Source organism: Falco naumanni, chromosome 5 (genome assembly GCF_017639655.2).
Source record: "Falco naumanni isolate bFalNau1 chromosome 5, bFalNau1.pat, whole genome shotgun sequence".
In the NCBI taxonomy this organism is placed as follows: Eukaryota; Metazoa; Chordata; class Aves; order Falconiformes; family Falconidae; genus Falco; species Falco naumanni.
Genome location: NC_054058.1, coordinates 45,541,428 through 45,555,269, shown reverse-complemented (window position 1 = coordinate 45,555,269; position 13,842 = coordinate 45,541,428). Strand labels below are relative to the sequence as shown.

The 13,842-nt window shown below is 47.0% G+C and overlaps 1 protein-coding gene across 1 annotated transcript; it reads right to left on the bottom strand.

The window, feature by feature from the left end:
* Positions 1 to 3,815: 3,815 nt before the first annotated feature.
* Positions 3,816 to 5,126, bottom strand: SNRPF (small nuclear ribonucleoprotein polypeptide F). The gene is made up of 4 exons (XM_040595282.1): positions 4,987 to 5,126; positions 4,719 to 4,844; positions 4,432 to 4,496; positions 3,816 to 3,934 (listed from the first exon to the last, which is right to left on the bottom strand). The coding sequence occupies exons 1-4, from the start codon at positions 4,987 to 4,989 to the stop codon at positions 3,868 to 3,870; spliced, it is 261 nt and encodes an 86-aa protein (XP_040451216.1). The 5' UTR covers positions 4,990 to 5,126; the 3' UTR covers positions 3,816 to 3,867.
* Positions 5,127 to 13,842: the final 8,716 nt, after the last annotated feature.

Here is a 13,842-nt window from a genome sequence, read left to right as displayed (position 1 = left end):
AAAGTCCCCCCGGGGCGGGGCGGGGCGGGGCGGGGCGGGCGAGGGGCCTCCTGCCCCACCCCCCCACCTCCCACCACACCAGAGGGCGAGGGCAGGGCAGTGGGAAGCGAAGCCGGCGCTTGGCACAGGCACCGGGCTTCAAGGGCGGCAGCAGGCTGCTGTCGGCGGGGGATGCTGGATTTGGTGTGGTCCGAGGCAGGGACATCCGCACGTGGTGCTGGTCTGTGACAAGCTCCGAAGCACCGGTCCGGCGGCGGGGGGTTCCCAGAGCCTTCTGTCCCCGCCGCACCGCCTGGAGATCTCCCTCTGCCCAGATAACGGGAGCTCCTGAACTGGGAGCGTTCGTCTGCCCACGTCCCCCCTCCCCGGCGTCCATCACCCCCCCGGCATCCCAGCGCCAGCCTCTGAGGGACCGTAACACCTCTTACCGCCTGGATATCCTGGCAGACATTACTTCATCCCGGCAGACATTAATTTATCCAATTCCATTATCAAAAGGTTTGTGCGATTCTGCTACCCCCTATAGAATGAGGGATGGGAGAACTGGGAGCAAACATTTACTCCTAATGTGGATTTTTGGTTTTCTTCTCTCTTCAAACGTTCATAGCGTCTACAGGGCTTCAGAAACTCCCAGATGGAAAACAGAGTGTCTTTCTGAGTGGTCCCTCAAACACCCTTCTAATGATGGTAATCTTTAGACATCCTCTTTTCTTTTAGAAAGAGGATCGATTTAAAATGCTTGTAACACATCTCTGTGCATACACACATTCCTGTAGAGCAGAAACACATACGGGCTCTTTGAATGAGCCTTTCTGGTGAGGTCCTGTTTGCAAATGAGGCAAGGTATGCAGCTAAAATACAGTGATTTGCATTTAACAACAAACCTGAAAGGTGAGTAATAGTATCGGGTATCATCTTCTAATACTACTTCACTGGCTCAGTACTGCACTATGACATAACCTTCATCTTCCTCCTAAGCATTATTCTCTCTCACTAGGCATGCGGAAGATTGCCAGGAGATGGGGTAGATGGTATTTTACTGTTTCCATGGGTTCCTGCTGCTGACTTTGGCTTTCCCCGGCAGTATGTTTGGAAGCAGAAGTTAGAGAGGAACCTTGCAACAGCATCATAGCAAGGGCAGGACGCTCCACTGCAGGGGGAATGCTTAAGAAGCAGTGGTGGAGTGAGAGCTGGTGTGTCAGGAATGAAACACAGCAGGCTGTGGTGGAGCCTGGCACCGGCCGGATCAGCCCTGCCAATAAACCAGCGGGGAGGTGGTTCAGCCAGAGCAGAATCTCACTTCTCTGTGCATGGTGGGATGGTGCCAAATAAAGTGCTACAGTGAAGCCATGAATTCTCTAACAAGCACTGCCATTCTACATGGAAGAGTTCTCACCCCCTAGGAAGGGAATCAGAGGAAGTGCTATGCATCACAGGAGGGCTTTAGCTCTCTCTGCAGCGCGAAAACATTTTCTTTACCCTCTGGAGAGGAATAAAGCATGCTGCCTGTATTGTACAACTTGAAAGACATCTTTCTAGAGATACATACTTCTCTGTAGTTGAGGAACCAGTCACATTCACCTACATACACAAAAGTGGTTCAGCATATGCTAGGGCTTCCCAGTTGCTCTCTAAAGCTGAAGGACTAAAACACTTAGCATGTTATTGCAGTGATGGCACCATCTGGTGATCCAGTGCCCAGATCCTACATTACACAACTCACCTCCAGTCCTGCTTCGCCTCATGTGGAGGAGCTGCTTTCAGGGCAGTGCCAGGCCACTCGAGACAAGGAATGAACTGTATGCTAAGATGACAATCACAATCATCTTCTCCAATACTGATACCACTGTAAATATCAGTAGCATGGAAAGGGCACTATTCTGCATCATGCAGATGTTAAACAGGGCATGCATCACAAACCAGACATCTTTTTGCCTCTCATTCCTGCAACTGAAAGTGTCCCAAGAACGCATTTGCTGTAGTTGTTTTCAAGTTTCCTAAACTCACTGCTGATTTAAAAGTACTCATTTATTCTTGTGCTAGTGCTGATTTTAGCTTAAATAGCTATTTTCACTTTTCCAAGAGATTATAAGGTACTTCTTCAGCAGGCCTAGGAAGTAAGCCTTCAAGCTGCCAAAAAAAAAGGGACTAGTTAAAGTAGTAAAAGGCCTTCACAAGTACATCCAATGTGATTTTTCAGTTTATGGCAACTTACAGATTTAAATATCAAAGGAACACACACATGTTCCAATTCCAACATGAGAAAGAAACAGGGCAGTATTTCTCTGCAGGAGCTGTTCCCACAGGCTGGTTTTCTCCCAATTCACATAACCAGTATTAAATCCTAACACTGCCCAAAGCATCCAGCACTCTGTTCACTCATCGTCTGAAAGGACGCATGATCCTAGCCTAAGGACCTGGGGATCTGCACGCCACATGTGCCTACCACAGTTGCCACCTGTGTAGCTTTTATACAGAACTTTTCTACTTACTTCAGAATGCTCTGAGGAAGAAGACACAGCAGAAACTAAGGTACAGTCGTTGCAGTGGCTTGCCCAGCAATTCAAGCCGCACTGGTAAGTGACCAGGGTCTGGTCTCAACTTCCATGTCAGTGAGATCTACTTCCACAGCTGGGTCCCTGCCTCATTTTTATGCCAGAGACTCACAAAGTACACTCCCATTTTGCAGTGCGTTGTCTTAACTCCATTAATCCTCTGAATGCTATGGACCTTTATAGCTGGCAAGAGGCTTCTGTTTGTGTAGATATTGGCTACAAAGTTGATACAAATTTGTCCTTCTTTACTAATGATTGCACAGCTGCACTTCCAGCTTTATGGCTCAAAGCAGCAGAATATTTCTCAGATACACTGAGATGTAACAGATCTCCACATCTCACCTGCAGTGAAGTCTTCGCAGCTACCTCCAAAGAGTCTGCAAACAGGTTTAAAGATTAAGTGTATTTAAAAAGTAACTACATAAATACTGTAAAATATACAGATGGCCATATTTTCCTGTTTCAGATGGGAAAATAACTGGCATTTTGCCCACAGCCTTCGACTGTTAAAAGCAGAGACAGCTAAGAACGAGGTTCTTGCAAATACTGAAGATGACTTAGTTTTGTCACTTAAGAGGTGAAACCTTGTTTCCACTAAAAAGGGCTACAAAGCATTATACCTGTGTCCTCTTCATTAACCAATTCAGAGCTGAAGGAATCATCACCAAATCGTCAGCAGCAGGTACATCAGGTTATTTTTTTCAAAGATTTTTCTGTTTACTATTCCACAGTCCATACTTTCATCAACATTAGAGAGAGAAAAGGCTATTCCTGCAGCTCCTTCAATCTACTTAGCAATGCAGCTTAGAATGACAGAAGAAAGTCACATATACACGGCAAAACGTTCTTCACCCTCTATTACATGCTAGTTTGCACTGCCCGTATGCCTGTCTGACGGCAGATGCTGAACTGAGCCAACGCATGAATGAAACACCAATTTTCTTCTGGAGTACACAACTTCGAAGATTTAATTCATTCTGGCAATCACTTAAATTCAGGTATTTCCTTCGACAATAATGGCATCTGTTGATCCTGGTAAGACTTGTAAGTTGTTCTGGGGGGCTCTTTTGGGTTGGTTGGTTTGGTTTTTTTCAATACTGACTTTTCACTCTAATATTTTCAGCTTTAAATGGAAATAATTGCCTGACCCTCCAGCATTAGTTTTTTGGATATCAATAAAAAATTAGAGTAGTTTTAAAGGATTAACTTCCCCCATATTAAAACACAATGGGGCAAAAAGTAAACACCTTATTACAAAAGTATGGAAAACAAAAAAAGAAAAAAAAAGTTTATTTCCAGATATACAAAACACCTATTCTCTCATTTCTCCATCTTCTTCCTCTTCTTCCACACCTCTGATGTACAAAACATTATTACACCTGTAAATAGAACCAAGAGCTCCCTTAGTTGTTAATGATTTTCTTTAATACAGCTTTTCCACAAAGTTCACTGCAATTGCACACACACCACCACCCCAAGTTTATAAAAGTAATAACTGGCTAACAATGCTGTAGAAGAAGTTTTTACTTCTGAGTTAACAGTTACGGTCATGTTTAACTTCCAAGCATGCAAAACGTTTTCAGTAGCAATGCACTAGTTATAATGCCAAGCGATTAACAGATATACAATAATCTGGAAAAACGAAGTATTTCGTTACCCAAAGGAGGGATTGTAAATACTTCTTATAGAAATATTTAAAAATTCATTTTTCCTCCCCTGCAAAGAGATCTCAATTTCACATTGTCACATTCATAGCCTTCACATAAGAGCTACGTCAATAAGTTAGACAAGAAAAAGCACCTACCAATACAAGTTTTAATGCAAGTGGTGAGAAAGTTTGGAAAGATGCTGCCTCCACCGTAAATACTCTAATTACCTTATCAAAACTTCACCCAGGTGTCCAGACAACGCACCGTCTATATACTCCTCTGTGTTTGCAAGCTTGAGAAGGAAGCCGGCAAAAGTCAGAACGATTATAACAGCAGCACCTCCGCGAGGCACGCGGCGGTTTTGCCCCGCAGCCCGGTTGCGGTCACCGAGGGAGGCCCAGCGCCCACCGGTGAGGCACCGCCGAGCCTCTGCAAGCGCCCCGCTTCGCCCCGCCGGGGCCGAGGCCTAGTGCCCCCCCCCGCAGCCCCGGCGCGGCCCCCGCCCCGCCCTCACCTGCATGTTCATGTAGCCGTCGACGGAGACGAGGTAGCCCTTGTACTCCATCCCCCACTTCAGCTTCACCATCACCGGCTTCCCCGTCAGCCCGTTCAGGAAGGGCTTGGGGTTGAGGGGCAGGCTCTGCCGGGGAAAGCGGCCCGTCAGCGCCGCCGCTGCCCGCCCCGCCCCGCCGCCTCGGAGCCGGTAACGGCCGCGGCTCCCACCGTCGTTCCCCCCCGCCCCCGCCGCCCCTTCCCTCCCGCAACGCGAGCACCGCCCTCACCATGGCGACGCGGCGCGCGGCAGGGGCGCGAGAAGCACAGGCCGACGCGGGAACCTCTCGTGCGCGCCGCGGGATGCGTGAGAATAGGCACAGCCCCGCTCCCGCTCCCGCTCCCGCTCCCGCTTCCACTTCCGGGGCGCCGCGCTCCCCTCTGACCCCTCACCCCGCTGAGCCGAGCTTTCGATAGGTTGGGGCACTCTCACGCGCGAAGCGAAAAGCGGGGCTGCCCATTGGCTCGGCGGTCCCTCGGGCCTCTCTCATTGGCCAATCTGGCCGCCCTCCTCCCTCTCCCAGCCAATCGTTGGCGCTGCGGGGCGCTCCGTGCTCTGCGGGGCGGAGCCGGGCCGCGCCGCGCTGCCGCACGCCGGTGGGCTGCGGGGCCGGGGACCGCGTTCTTGCGTTCCGCGGGCCCGCAAGGCTCTTCCCTGGCCGGTGGCCGCCTCGCAGGCCCCAGGGGGCTGGTTTCACCCCGCGCAGACCGGCAGCAACCTGATTTTGCCTTGGAAGCCGGGCGGCCGGAGCGGCAGCTGCCCTGCGGCCGGGGGCGGGCGCACCGCTCCTGGGCGGTTGGGCGGGCTCAGCTCCCGGTGGCGTATGGCTGCGTGCGCCCCGCGAGAGGCGCCGGGCCCGGAGCGGGGCCACTCGGCCGCGGCCGTACTGTCGGTGCTGCCTCTGCTCCCCGCGCCGGCGCGTCCCCACGAGGTGGCGGTGCTGGCTTGGCGCCGGGGCTGTGGCGCTCCGCGGGGGGCGGCCCGATGGTACCCGCGAGTCTTGCAGGCGGTGACAGCGTGGCGGCAGCGAGCCGTGTGTAAGAGTAGATTTGCGGACCAGTAGGTTTGCGTCGGTTGAAAACCTCGGAGTTTCGAAGACATGTAAGCGATCTCCTTGCCCGTGTAAGAGTGCTACACCCGGTCCCGCGATGCCCAGGTGATGAAGTTGCTGGAGCTTTGGTTGGCTGTAGAGACCATCAGGCTGTGCACCTGCATGAAACATCAGTCCTGCTTTATTACAATTTGTGGCTCTTTAACCTTTGACAGACTTAGTATGTTGGACCAACGTTTGTACCGTTTACTCATTTGTCACGTCTACACTTAACATCTTCTCTATGTCTAAAGACGTTAAATGTCACAATGTGTATTTATGTTCCTGCATACAGCATGTTCCCTTCAATGTATTGGATACTCAATGTGGAAAACATGCGTTCAGGAAGTAACCTTTCTGTAACAGAACTATTAGGTTTCTTGTGCACTTCACCTTCCAAAGATCAGTCTAGCACCCTAGTGTTGAAAGCAAAACCATCATCACCTGCTTAAATCTGCATGTTTAATGGTGTTGACTCAACAACCTGTCTTCTCCAGGTCCAGACTGTCCTCACACACAATTGTTGTGATACTTCTACAAACAAGTAGGAGTGAATAAGAGTTGGAATTTCTTCGTAACTAGCACGTATCAAATCTGCACTCAGATACTTGTTTCCATGATCGTTAGAAATGAGTGTCATTTTCTTTTAGTGAGTGTATTGGATGGGCAACAGAGACAACATAAAATTTATGCTAATAGTCTTTCTGGTAGCAAGACTCAGATTTTTGCTACTCTGGTAAAAATGTTTCATGTTACTTGGAGTAAAGAATAGCTAATTTCAAGTGATAACATGTATAGTCTTGCAGAACGCAATGAGCTTAGAGGAGTGTCTTGGATAAAATCATACAGTGGGAGTAATTTTTGCACTTTTCAGACAACTACCAAGGATAAGTATGTGTATCGGTGGGTGGCAATATAACAGGTTTAGTATGCTATCTGTAGAAAGCGCTTCTTATTTTCATACTGAACAAATTTTGATCACGTGTCATGCTCATGTAGGGAAATCTTTCTGCGTACCAAGAAATACAGGAGCAATTACATTTAACTTCTAATACACTCTGTTCCTCTGACAGATGAGTAAATATTTCAGCCCTGTTGTTATAAAGTTGTCAAAACCCAGAAGAATTTCCGAGGGTCACAGATAGCAGCATAGAAGTCAGAGAGCAGGAGTTCTTGACTTCTTTCATAATCAGTGCATGAATTCACGCGTCAGTAATCTCATCAGCTGTAGACTGGGTCTGGAGCAATTTTGTGTGGTGGTAGGGTAGAAAGGAGTACTGAAAGCACAGAATGCGTGACTACATCTGATGTAGTTAACTGGATAACTTGGTTAATCAGGAAGTGAAATAGCTTTTGCTTTTTTTTTCCCCTGTGAAGAACTTGCTGTTCATCTTGTTGACTGAATCATTCTGACTCAGAGACAGTTTTCTTATGCGTGTCTTCTCCTGACCTTCAGCGCAGGGGTGAAGTTCACCTTTTGTCTTCTTTGTATTTCCCCATGTAATAGGGGAAGTAATCATGTGCATTCTTTTCTGCCTTTGGGTCAGGGTATTTAGGCTGCTTCTCACCAGGAAATGAACAGGAAAGATTCTTTGTCATAGATTAATCCAAACCTTAGGTCTTGAGTGGATAGATAGGATTTTCTCTTACGGGTCAGGGGTAGGAATTTAGCACAAGCACCTACACTCCGTTCCTAAGGAAACACATTAAGCAGTGGGACATCCCACGGCAGCAGCATTTCTGGTGGAGGGACTCATTAGATGCCGTTCTCTGTGTAAGTGCAAATGCTCACTGACGTTATTAACGTACCATGTCACCGTAATGCCAGGCAGAGAGGGCTAGCCCCTGTAGCCTCACATCACTGAGAGGAAGCTGAGCTGCCTAGAAATATTTCCTGATTGAGCTGAGTTTGCTGAGACAGGAACTCCCTGCAATAACCCCCTTCTGCCTGCCATAACACATTTCTTAAGCAAACTTCCAGGACTGCCCTATCTTCCAGCTTCTGAGCTGCACATTTAGTGACCATCCCGTGCCTTTTCCTAGTGATATGTCAGTGTAAATGAGGTTTTGCTCTGCTGCGCCCTTCTTCCACATCAACCAAGTTACTTCTGATACCTTGCAGTTCATCTCCACTGAAATAGTAGCAGTGTCAACTTTGCCATCACACCATAGACATCATGAGAAGGTTGCAGTCAGAGAACTTAAAGCAGTGGTGAAGGCACATCCCTGAATTAAGGCTGGGAAGAGCTGAGTTAACAAAAAGGAAGCTCCATCAGGAGACAGTACCTTCAAAGGACAGGTTTGCATCAAAATAAATCCAGTGTAGCAGCATGGAGTTAGCCCTGCTACGTGGTAGATGAACCTCAGCTTCTGGTTCTGTTGGGTTCGTAATTGGCAAAGCTGTGCAAGAACCTGCTGCTCTCCCCATACCAACCTTCTTCCTCTCTCTTGCCAAAGTCCCAGACTGCAGTGTCTGGTTCTTGGAAATATTAGGTGATATGATGCCTCAATCTAAGCTAGATAGTTGTTAAGTAGTCTTGTGCAGACCGTGAGTTGATTTCTGACAAGCTCTCTATTCTAACTACTTAGGGATGCAGTGGTTATGACTCTCACATACTTAGAAGGATTTTGAGGCTGTGTGCATCCTTGGAGAGTTTTGCTGCTGTAGCCGTACTGCTGAAATGTAATAAGGATCTAGGACTCAGGCCAACTCTTGCCATGAAGAAAATTTATTTTTCCTTCAGCAGTAGGCATAATGGAAGATTTGCTGTTATAAATCACACTAATGGAAAATTTGCGCTTGCCCACAGATTTTCTGCAGAAAATACCTGATGAAATTTTGCCTAAAAATATTTTTCAATAAGAAACACATTATTTTTTTTGTATGTGCAAAAAAATCTGTATGAATTAGCAGCTCTTGGTGTTTTGAGAACTGCTGTGGCAGTATGGGTAGATTGTCACTAGCCCTCACATGAGGTACAATCCTGACCTTCTGGGACTGTGGCAGGATAAACCAGTTTGCCTTCAAGCAGTATTTTCACAGAGATTTCTACCAGTACAACACCTTTCCTCTCTGTGCTGACAATTTATTATTTTAATAACACTATCTTTGATCAAATGAGGCAATAACTGTCCACCACAAACCTTCACCATGGATCAGGACTGGGATCCAGTAGGTAGTGACATCAGGCTTCAGACGAACAGAGGTCTGTAATTTCTCTCCAAGATCCTCATCAACCAAACCAAAGCAAGCTGTGCCACAGGGGTGGGTATATAGAATCCAGGTGCAGGGAACCACAAAGCTGGTTAGCCTGTTTCAGGTTTGACCCAAGTGACATACCACTTTCCACATGCTGCTATGTTTTCATCTCAGTGAAAGACTGTAGCCTAGAATTTAGATGCTCGGTCTTGCTGAACAGTGTTTGGAAACAGCTGAATGGAAAGGCACAGGGGAACCAAAAAAACCAAAGGACTTGCCATCGTCCCTGCGTGCCTGGGGGTGGCTGGCATACTAATGTGAGGAAACACAAGCAAGATGCAAAAGTCTCTTTAGGATGAACTTGCCTAGTGAGCAGACTGTGCTGTGAAGGACTCCCAGGGCAGGAGATGGAGGCGAGCCTGGGAAGATGAAAACAGAGGGTTTCTTCTTGGGTAGGGGTTTTATGTGCAGTTTCAGATCAACACAATGCCTTTTTCCCACAGAGTGATGTTGGTGTGACATGAGGTTTGGGGGGTGGCAGGTATATGCTAACAAAAGGCCAGATCTTGATGGAGTTACAAAAATTTTTTGCCCCCCTTCACCGTAGAGGTTTGCCAGAGTGGCTCTGCTGTGAACCTGTCACCAGGCTGGGCTGTGCCAGCGAGAAGGGGCATAGGATGGGTATTGTACAGAAATTATGGGAACATTAAAGCCTCCTTTTATGCATGTTGAAAACCTTTATTTATTTGTGCAAATAGTATTCATGCAAATTATGCAGCTACACTGAAGAGAGGCCCTTTAAGAATGTGTCTCTGAAAACACAGTCTCCTTTGCCAAGAAATAATGGGACTTCCTTAATTATCAGCTGTTATCTTCTGGTTTTGGCAAACTTTTGTTGCTTTATGTGCTGTTGCTTCTTTTATGCTTTGACATTAATGAATTGGAATTGAAATTATGTGCTGAGGAAAACAAAGTGATCTGTATAAATAATAAAATGGCATTCTTGTGTGTGTCAAAAAGCGAGGGGATCAAGCATTGTGCAGAAGGAATTTGGAAACTGCTTTCACACAAACATCTTAATGGAAACTAATAGCTGGCTCCAAATCACAGAAGTGGTTCAAGAGTTGGTGTTTTGAGAAACCTGTCTGAGCAGAGCTCAGGAAGGCTGGTTGGTGCTGGAGGTTCTCTGTGCTAGGTGGCAACCTGTATTTTAACAGAGGAGCTTGTCTGCTGCTTCTCTTGTCCTTTTACTTCCAGCTGTGGCTGAAATTCCAGTGGTGGTGGTACGAACCTAACAATAGTTTCTAAACCTTAATGGCCCTTTTTTCATGCTGAAGCCCTCTTAGACAAGCAGTTACCCTGGCAAACAGAGGAAAGCAATTTTTAACAGTGAATCCTGGCAGGGCAGAGGAGAGGAAGGGGTGTTTAGGCAACAGGGCACTTGGATGGGTCAGCAGGAGATCACTGGTCAGGAGAGACTAGAGGTTGTACAAAAGGTTCCCTCACCATTTCAGAGAAAGACCTGAAGGAAACTAGCTGGAGAGGAGAAAGTAAGAGAGAGGAATGCTGCTGGTTTAAAAGAAGTAGCTAAATCCATGATTCCTGAACTTCTTGGAAAACTCTCTCTGAGCCCAAGCCATATTCTGGAGACACGAGGCAGAGAAACAGGAGCTCGGGTCCCAAGGAAACCAAGGCTGACAGGCAGCCTGGCTGACAAAGCTGACCAAGGGCAAATACGGCCTGAACTCCCTCAATTACACTGTAGGGCTTTAATGTGCTGTGGTTTTATTTTTTTGGACAGATACATCTAATCTTGTGATAGCCAAAGGGAAGAGTGATTTGGGGTTGGAGCCTCTGCAAGGTCTGCCAGGCTGTTTGCTGTTTGCACCTCTCCCAGGGGAGCCAGAGCTGGTCCTCGGACAGCTGGGCTAGAAAGTCTCGTTTCCAGGAAGGGTCTGCAGACAGAAAAAAAATCCCGCCCCCCCGTCCCGCTCTGAAAATGTTCCAGAGGCGACGTCTGCATTTTGTGTTTGACTTGAACCTGAGCCCAGGGCCCAAATCTCAGCTGGGAGGCAGCAATCACTGCCCTGCATCCGAGACCAGTGACTTGCGCTTCTCCGCTAAATGGGTGGCCCTTTTGTGAGGACCTCTCCAGGGCTAGGGAGTGGTGAGGGTCCGCTGTAAAGTCAAACATATGGGTACAAACTTCCTCATGGAGCAGAATGGAGGAGAAGCTTTCGTGCAACCAGTTTCTGATCAGCTACCAGAGCCTTGGAGCATCTCATTGCCTACCTGAAACAGGCAGGAGTCCAAGCTTGTGTAGGTGGGCAAGCTTTCTCAGACCCCACAGACCCCTTAGGCTTAGCGTACCTGAGATAGGAAGGGTTACCAGCGCCCAGGAATGAACTGTGGGGATGGCAAGGACCTGATGCCCAAGGCAGACAGCACAAAAGACCGCAGCGTGCTCAGGGCAAAATTAACTCAAAATCCTGTAACTCAACACACATCATCTGATACAAATCCAGGGAAAAGAGCCTGGGTATAGCTGTTTACACTGGTTTTATGCCAACCGCCCCCACATTACCAGTGCCCTGACTTTCATACTTCTTGGGGCAGTGCCCAACTGTGTGCTGGGTGCAGTGTGTCACCAGGGAAATGCCTTTCTTCAAAGTGCTTCAAGAGTTCAGTAACTGGAGTTTTGGCCAGCAAAGTTTCCACTGCATTTTGTTAATGGCAACAGAGCTCACAGAAACCAGCTCTGCCTGGTTCATTTCTAGTCAGGAGGCCACTGATGTGCTGGTGTTCTCTTGTCACAAGTGCTTTCTGTAACGCTTGAAATTATCATTTAGTTTGGCAGCGTTTTGGCGAGTACTCTGTTAAATCAGTTAAACAACTGTTACTTTTTTTTTTTTTTTCCCCAAAAAAAGAGTAATGCACAGAGGATGGGAGCTGGCTTCTCTTTGGCCAGCAGGAGTTTCTGAGGAGGCAGCTGATGGGCTTTGGGCTTCCCTGCCTGGGCACCAAGAGCCTGGAGAGCCACAAGCAATTTCAGTGCTCCTGATGGTGCACTGACAGTTCCTGATGCTCCTTGCATGCCCTAGGTGACCTGGCCCCACTGCTCCACTGCTCCCTTTGGGTCCTTTTCTGTTCTTTACAGCCTGTAGCAGCCACGCTTGGCATGGGTGTCCTCAGCCACATAACATGGTCTTAGAGACATTTACATCCATTTGGTTCCTCCCTTCACAGAAGTGTCTTCTTTGTGGCAATTTACATTGCAGATAATGGGAAGGGCCAAGGAGGTAAGTGGAGCCTGTTCTTGCAATAGGACCCAAAGACTGGCAATGGGGGATCCACTCTCCTGCCCAGGAATGCAGTGACAAACACACTTGCAAGGGTAGGCGCTGACCAAGCAAGTGAAGAGAAGATCAGGCCATGACCATATTGTTTACTGCAATGCAGGATGGAGATCCTTAAGCTAGTTTGGGTAATAAAAACAATTGAAAAAAAGCCTGCTTCTCTGCCAACATATTCTGGTGTCGGAGCTGGCTTGCTCGGACCAACACCTGCAAACTGCAATAATTTGGAGGATTAGGGAACGTTCAGGGGTTAGACTGTGGACACATTTCACAAGCATAGCAAAAGGTGTACCTTAAAGACCATTTATTATGACACCCAAGTATTTGATCCAAAGCTCATTATCATTTTTTTCCAGAAGAAACATGTTATTTTATTTTTTTAAAATAACAGGAAAGGAACATTTTTTTTTTCCAAGCACCATTCATGGAAGTGACCTTCCTGGCTGAAATTTTCTTGAAAAATATCAGCTTGTTGCAGATACTTCCTGCTTCCAGGAAAGCTTTTCTAGAGATCTGCCTCCTGTAACTGTTTATACAAACAGTTAAAGGCTGCCAAGGAAAGAGGAGCTTAGAATGGAAAACAGTGAAACCTCAACAATAGCATTGCCAACTTCACTTAATAAACAGATGCATTTAATATGGGGTTTATATAATAAATGCTAGCTTAGATGTGAAACTATTGTACTGGTTTTTTCTACACAATAGACAAAGATTTAGCATATCCATGCAAAATGTTGAGTATTTTCTGGCAAATGTTGTGTTTCTTAAATTATCCTTAAGGTTGTTTGATCAGTTGTAGGTTGCAATGGACTGATACTGATGTTCCTTTCAAATGATGCTTCACATAAGGCAAGTGACGACTTGTTTTGACAGATGGTATAAGGTATGTAATTAGAAGGGGGAAAGGGCTAGTTCATACCTGTGATGCTTTATGGATTTACATGCTTCTGTGAATTGGGCACAAAACACTTCAGCTCATCTGTGGTTTTGTGGGTTCTTGCTTTAAATGCTCAAGAAGAAGCTCCTATCATTTTCTATCTCTGGGAAAGGAGATCTAGAGGATTAAATGATGGACTTAAAGTTTTATTTAACAACAGATATCAAATCCACAGCTAAACAGTCATGTGTAAGCTTAATTTGCAGTACTATCATTTGCAGTACTATCATGTTGAGACCCCAAGAATTTTAATGGAGATATGACTTCACATCAAGCGGTTTAAGCTAATTCACCATAGAGTCAAGTGGATGGCAATTCCCATGCCCCTCTCAGCTGGGCTGCTGGAGGAAAAGCACAGCTGCAGTGGCAGGTGACAAGCATGGGGACACCAGCTCCCACCAGAAGACCCCGCCAGATGCTTTACCCATCCAGAAGATAACAGTGGCTGGAATCCTGACTGCCGTGATACTTGTTCACCATTTAATGATTAGCGGAATTTAGTT

Coding starts and splice junctions, on each gene's coding strand:
- SNRPF (XM_040595282.1), bottom strand. Junction 4,497..4,718: donor ACGGCTACATGAACATGCAG/GTGAGGGCGGGG, acceptor TTCCTTCTCAAG/CTTGCAAACACAGAGGAGTA. Junction 3,935..4,431: donor CTGGGTGAAGTTTTGATAAG/GTAATTAGAGTA, acceptor TTCTATTTACAG/GTGTAATAATGTTTTGTACA.